The following is a 7,268-nucleotide window of genomic DNA, read 5'->3' as shown; positions in this document are numbered from 1 at the left end:
CAACCTTTTCAAATGCGTATTCTATAAAGTCTGTGCGTTAAAAGTCATGCACGTCTATCCCAATATAGTGAACACTCTAGAAATTTATGCCCCAAAATATCATAGGAAGCGCCCCTCACTTCCACATTCATATAGGTGGGTCTATCAAGAATTCTCCCGTAGCCTAGGTACTCCACTCCAATTAGAGTATAAATCTCATTAAGAGTTTAAGTCATCCTTACATGTGCTACAAGAATCATGCTTCTCATAATTTTATAGCATGTTAATTCTCATATCTTTCACAACTTGTTATTACCCATTGAACCTATTTCTTGGGATCTCCAGTTTGTTAGGTCGGGTTATCATTATGAGTGATCCTCGTTCTAAGGGCAATAGTCTCATACTCTTAGAAATATTATGGACTTTCTCTCTAGCTTGTCCTTTCGTCAAAGGATCTGCTAAGTTATTCTCAGTCCGTATATGAACTACTCTAACAGTTTCTGTAGAGATTAACTCTCTAATAGTGTTGTGCTTACGATGAATTTGTCATTTCTTACCATTATAAAAGCGGTTCTCAATTTTTGCAATAATCGCGATACTACCACAATGGATCAACACAACAACTGATATCAATTTTTCCACAGCGGAATCCCTGCAAGCAAACTTCTAAGCTAATTTGCTTCTTCATTAGCTATTATTAATGTTATCATGTCAACTTTCATAGTGGATTGAGCTAACATAGTACGTTTCTTGTTAGACTCTAGATAGTTCATCTCATCATTGATAGCTTCTCACCACAAATCAATATTCAAAGAAGTCAAAACTTCTTGGAGAGTTGATGGATTATCCTCCAATATATAGACCATATAATGAGGTATATACTTTCTAGCAATTATTGTTTTCTTACTTCTTCTAGATTTTATTTCAAACCTTTCATTTTTATCATTATCTCTAATCACAAGTATGGGACTAGTTGATGTGTCCTTACTATTCCTCAATTTAAAAAGGAATTTTTTTCATTGAACTCGGGATCATTACACTCAATGATCACTTTTGCGTTAATGTCATAAAACCTATACATTTTGTTGTTTACAGCATACTCAATGAATAAACATTCATAGGCTCTATGAGTTCAACTCTCTAAGGTCATATCATCATAAATGATTTCAAGAGCAATTCTATGTATCTCATAGGACTTACTTAATGATTTCAAGAGCTATATTAATAGATAATTTATTATCAGACATATATCATCATATTTTTTTATTTCTCAAGTGCATACCAAATTAATTTGGCAGACATATATGAGTTGCACTAATTATAAAGATCATATGACAACTCATTTAGAATGAAATTCATAAAAGTAATCATTTTCATTCCAGAGAGCTATATTAATAGCTAGTTTTTCTTTTTCTTTTTTCAACTTTCTCCGGCAGCATTAGGATATTGATTTTTAAAACGTGTGCAACTTTTCTCATAGCGAGGAAAAATTATGTTGCTAATGTTTGAAATTTGTCCCATCAAACCGAAATGGTTTGTTAAGGTCATAGCTGTTCAATTCAATAATATTATCTACGAATATCATTGCAGTAGAAATGTCTTAAAATTGTTGTTACCATAACTTGCAATAATTCTACATGACATGGAATAATACTTACTTACTGAGTCACGACCAAGTCACTTTCTTTAAGATATTTCGTGACACTGCCCAAAATGTGCAAGTAGACTATCAATCACGTCGTCCTCATGATAAAACAATTATGATCTTTGTTATCAAGTTTTTACTACACTGTAAGAACCAATCTCGAATACACTCACCCTAATATGGCTACCAATGCCAATTTTCAAAATATCCACAATATAGCTATTAGTGTCAATTCTCGGAATATCCACAATATGACTACATGTGTCAATTCTTTTGTCATAATAGTGACTATTAGTGTCATTTCTCGAAATGCATACAATATGATTATCTGTGCCAATTCTTTTCCCTCAATATTGACTACTAGTGTCAGTTCTCGAAATGCCTACAATATGACTACCCGTGCCAATTCTTAGTACTACGGAAAGAAAGGGAGAGGAGTTTGCCGGAAGTGCATCGACAAAAAATATGAGGGAGGAATGAAATGTTGAATGAAAGTGCATTCAACTTGGGGCAAGAAAATATGAAGATAAGAGATTTTTTCCATGTTCCTCGTCTCTCTAATGTGAGACTTGAGAATTGTTTTCTTTCTAAATTCTTCTGTATGAGACTTGAGAGTTTTTTATAATTCATGCCCACAACCAAATTACAACGGTATTTACCTAAGTTGAAGAATGGAACATGGTTAAAGAGGTTGATTAGTTCATGTATATGTATTACACATATATGTTGAAAGAGGGTTGATAGACTGGAGTACCTATCAAGCTAGTATTCTATAATTTTTCTTGACAAAGTATAAAATTAGTGTAAATGTGATTCAAATTATAAAATTAGTGTAAATGTGACTCAAATTATAAAATAACATAACACCTAAATATGAAAAGACAAAAGAGTGTACATATCATAAAAAATCACATGATTAGTGAGTTCAAATTTCACACTAAAATTAATATTACCATATGCTAATAATAATCTGAGTATTTTGTCTTCCCATGTTAATCAGTTCCTGCATGGGCTTAGAAATATTTACGTAAGTCTCAAAGGAAACCTATAAAACTACGAAATGAATAGCCATCTTTATCAAACAAACACAGTTTATGGTTCCAACAATTTGTATCCAATACTCAACAACATTATTATTATTGATACTATGATTATCATACATCTATTATTTCTCTCTCTTCTTTCAAATTTGATGGCTTATAATAATCAAACCATAATCATAATCATAATCTTCACCGTTCACTTTCTATGGCCTCTAATATATCTTCTCCCTTCTTCATTTTTTTCTTTGGTTCCAAATTTCCAACCTTCTTGGAACACACCCATATCTCTCTGGGAAACCAGGCTCCAAATCCCAACAGTTCCAGAGAGATTTGGGTTCAGAGAGCACATCACCTGCATTTTTTTATCTGGGTTTCGTTCAGAATCTGTCTTGGGTTTGAAATTTTGAATCTTTATTGTGTCATTTTCATTTTCTGGATTCTGGGGGTATCTAGGTTCATTGTTCAGGTATGTATATCTAAACTTGTGAGTTGAAATGAATTAATTATTCTAAAGATTGAATTTTTTCTTCAATTTGAAAAATGGGTGTTTTTGTTTATGGCAGAATTGTTAAACTGGTTTCAAGTTTTCAACATAAAAGAGAAAACTTGAAACCTGAAAATGAATATTGGAAGCCATGCACCAAAGATAGAGAAGAGAACATCAAGAAAAAACAAGGCAATTATTGATAACAATGCACCTTTAATACCAAAGACTAATCCAAAATCTGATGCTGGTTTTGATGATTCTAATGGAGCTTCATTTTATGGAGCTGTTATTAACTTATCCACCACAATTATTGGTGCTGGTGTAATGTCCTTGCCTGCAACCTTGAAAGAGTTGGGAATGGTGCCTGGTCTTCTTGCTATCATATTCATGGCTCTCTTGACTGAGAAGTCAATTGAGTTTATGATCAGGTTTTCAAGGGCAGGGAATCTCACTTCTTATGGTGGCCTAATGGGGGATGCATTTGGGAAATATGGAACAGCTCTTGTGCAGATATGTGTTATAATCAACAACATTGGTGTTTTGATTGTTTACATGATTATTATTGGTAATGGCCATAATCTTAATACTTGTACTTAGAGAAATTTAGTTTGGTGGAAATAGGACTTTCATTGTTATCATTAGTTTAGGTTTTAGGGACTTGATGATCTCTTAAGGAAAGAACCATAGTTTTATAATTCACTCGTATTTCCTTCGTATCACGAACCAGTTCGCGAGAATCGATTCGTGGTTCTTCTGCATTCTAAGGTATGACTTAGAAGAAGCAGCAAAAAGAGAGTAAAAACATAGGAGGTGGCTAATAGGAAATGGTTGTTGCTGCATGAGAGGGGAAGAATGAAAACCTCAATCTAAAATGAGATTTTTTAATAGATGTAGGCTTTATTTAACTATATAAAATGGACACTTTTAGTTAGAAATGTGTGAAGTTTTATCATTTAAAAATGATTATAGAATAATTTTAGATGTATTTAGTTTAACATATTTAATTATTCATAAAAGACATAAATAAGTTTAGAAAAATTAAAGTGTATCCATTAAAATCTAAAAAACCATATCTAAGTATACTCATAGCGTACAGTATATTTGATAATATAATGTACTGCATACCATGTATCAAAACCATACCAAAGAGAAACATGTATTATGTTACTATGGAAAGAACCTTAGGTACAACTTGGAACACAAACACAACAGGATGAAACAGATTGTTTTATTCTGTTCTTTTCAATATGCTGTTAGTAAAACTAAAATGTTTCACCTTCTAATATAATGTTATGTTTTGTTCTATTTATAAAACATAAACCAAACATAGAGCAGAATCTGTATGTTTTATTATATGTCTAGAAAATGTTACCATAGTGTTGTGTAATTGAGTTTTGTATATTGTTGACAATGCAGGTGATGTGCTCTCTGAAACTTCTTCTGGTGGAGATCATCATTCTGGTATCCTTGAAGGATGGTTTGGTGTACACTGGTGGACTGGCCGTACTTTTGTTCTCCTTTTAACAACACTACTTGTCTTTGCACCTTTGGTTAGCTTTAAGAGAATTGGTATGTGTTCAAGTACAAAAGAAAATGATTAGTTGTAACCACTTTTTAAATTGCGGTTGCACTCGTGATTGCGATAACAGTTGCGGTTACTGTGATTCTGGTTATTGTGATGCAGATTGTGGTCAGTGCGGTGAGAATTATTTTGTGATTAAAAAAATATTTTTGAATTCGATGCGGCTCGATGCAGCCTGGTGTGATCTAAATGCGGTTCGATGTGGTTGCATTGTGGCTCGATACAGCCACATCATTATGATTTGGAGTCACACCGCAATTGTGATGTGATGCCGTTGTTGCAGTCACCACAACCACAATATTGCGGCTGCAATTTAAATCACTGGTTGTGACACTTGTTAAATTACAAATTACTGAAATTACCGGCCATAAATAAGATGGAAGTGTTAGGAAGATGATTGAAATACCTATGGCTTATGAATATGATACTTAAATGGCATGACATAGTAGACATGTAATGCAATTTCAGGATCATTTTTTTTGCTTTCTTGCTTTATACATTTTAGTACCAAGTACCAAGATGTTAAATCTTATCTATAAGCAATATTTTTTGTTCAAGTTATGTGATTCATTAAGCCTCACTTTTTGTAATAAACTCATGATGATTTTACATGCCTTATATCTGTGGTTGCAGATTCACTGAGATTCACTTCTGCACTATCAGTTGGATTTGCAGTTGTTTTTCTTGTCATTGCTGTCGGAATCGCAGTTGCGAAGATTATCAACGGAGGCATTGGGATGCCCAGACTATTCCCAATCATTACTGATATGGCCTCATTCTTTAAATTGTTCACTGTTGTTCCTGTGCTTGTGACTGCATATATCTGCCACTACAATGGTATGAAAAAATTTCAAACCTTTTTGCAGCTCATTTCCCTTTGGGCAACACTAAAATCTCTTCATCGCAGTAGTTATATGTTTAATAGTTTATTCTATGTAAGCATCACAATGAATGGAGTTATACATTTTGTGTCATATTCTTGATTGATTTAAATGCTATTCAAAATTTCAAACTTGTTCCCTATTGATGGTTGCATTGTATGCACTCTTTACTTGCAGTTCACAGCATAGATAATGAACTCGAGGACTCGGCGCAGATGCATAGCGTTGTACGCACTGCACTTACTCTATGCTCTTCAGTCTATATAATGACAAGCTTCTTTGGATTCCTCCTATTTGGTGAAGGAACTCTTGACGACGTTCTTGCGAATTTTGATACCGATCTTGGAATTCCTTTTGGTTCTGTGCTCAATGACATTGTTCGATTTAGCTACGCTGCACATCTCATGCTTGTATTTCCAGTTGTCTTCTATCCACTGAGGATCAACATAGATGGTCTCATATTTTCTAAGTCAAGACCTTTGGTTCTAGATAATTTCAGATTTGCATCAATTACTATTGCAGTTATTGGTGTTATCTTCCTTGGAGCAAATTTCATACCAAGCATTTGGGATGCTTTCCAGTTCACAGGAGCAACTGTTGCTGTTTGTGTAGGATTCATATTTCCTGCTGCTATCACACTTAGGTGAGTTTTGTCTTTGAGTTCTATTAGTCCATAGATATTATGCAGAGTTGTTAAAGCTTTACTAATGAAGGAGGAAATGGTTAGGAGTCTTGTTTATGCTAATTGCTAATCGTAAAAAGTTTCGTCTCAAAACTAATTGATAATGAGAGGAGTAGTCTAACAGGTATTTAAACCATGCCTAGGAGAACGAGGCAAGCAATTTGGGACTTACTTCCCAACATGCTTCCTCCAAAGAAGCCTGGCAGATCGGGCGAAGGGTTACCTTTGACCCACGATTAAAGGGCATGCTTTGGCCCATGACAATTGAAAAGAAGTTGAGCTCTTACTCTGATATCATATTAAGGTTTCATCTCAAAACCAATTGACAATGAGAGAACGAGACAAGTGACGTGGAACTTACTTCCGAATATTAATCAATCCTCTCATTAAACAATTTTTTGACTACAGGGACAGGTACAACCTAGTAACTAAACAAGACAAGATTCTGTCTGTCATTATGATAGTTCTGGCAATCTTCTCAAGTGTTGTGGCTATATATAGTGATGCCTTTGCCTAGATGAAGAAGTGAAAGATCTTTCAGATATTTTTGTTCAGAAGCTTATGTTTGTCATATGTTCATGCTTCCAAAGGAAGAGATAAGTTATGGAGTTCTTTTTTGTCATTTGTATGTATGTTACTATTGGTGAAGATTAACTTAGTTCAAGCATTCAGTCAAAACAACACAAGCTGTAAGAATGCTAGCAGAGGTCTTCCGGGTCTATTTACGATTTGGTTTTTAAAAGGTAATTGAGATAACGGAAAGACTTTATATTCATGAAATGCACTTGTGAAATCTTTTTCTTCTTCTTTAAAAACCAACTCGTAAACGAATCTTTAGAATTGAGGACGAAATGCAGAAATAAGTTAATGTGAAGTATTTAATATATAGTTTGATATTTATGCATCGTCAAGACATTATCTATCCTTCATTTATATTACTTTTTTGAAAAAGTTAACAATGACAAAATA

At 33.8% G+C, this 7,268-nt stretch overlaps 1 protein-coding gene across 1 annotated transcript; it reads left to right on the top strand.

Annotated features, from left to right (window-relative positions):
- Positions 2,869-6,896, top strand: LOC109347394 (sodium-coupled neutral amino acid transporter 2-like). Its single transcript, XM_019587222.1, has 6 exons — positions 2,869-3,133; positions 3,231-3,719; positions 4,571-4,723; positions 5,370-5,573; positions 5,795-6,260; positions 6,708-6,896. The coding sequence occupies exons 2-6, from the start codon at positions 3,287-3,289 to the stop codon at positions 6,814-6,816; spliced, it is 1,365 nt and encodes a 454-aa protein (XP_019442767.1). The 5' UTR covers positions 2,869-3,133; positions 3,231-3,286; the 3' UTR covers positions 6,817-6,896.

The sequence above is a fragment of the Lupinus angustifolius genome, chromosome LG05, assembly GCF_001865875.1.
Source record: "Lupinus angustifolius cultivar Tanjil chromosome LG05, LupAngTanjil_v1.0, whole genome shotgun sequence".
In the NCBI taxonomy this organism is placed as follows: domain Eukaryota; kingdom Viridiplantae; phylum Streptophyta; class Magnoliopsida; order Fabales; family Fabaceae; genus Lupinus; species Lupinus angustifolius.
Note: the sequence above shows the minus strand (reverse complement) of the source record. Positions and strands in the feature narration are given on the sequence as shown.

What these genes read in the sequence shown, in the direction of transcription:
- LOC109347394 (XM_019587222.1), top strand. Translation starts at nt 3,287, where the DNA reads ATGAATATTGGAAGCCATGCACCAAAGATAGAGAAGAGAACATCAAGA. An exon ending in ATATATCTGCCACTACAATG is followed by an intron (nt 5,574 to 5,794) that starts GTATGAAAAAAT and finishes CTTTACTTGCAG; the next exon opens with TTCACAGCATAGATAATGAA. An exon ending in CCTGCTGCTATCACACTTAG is followed by an intron (nt 6,261 to 6,707) that starts GTGAGTTTTGTC and finishes TTTTGACTACAG; the next exon opens with GGACAGGTACAACCTAGTAA.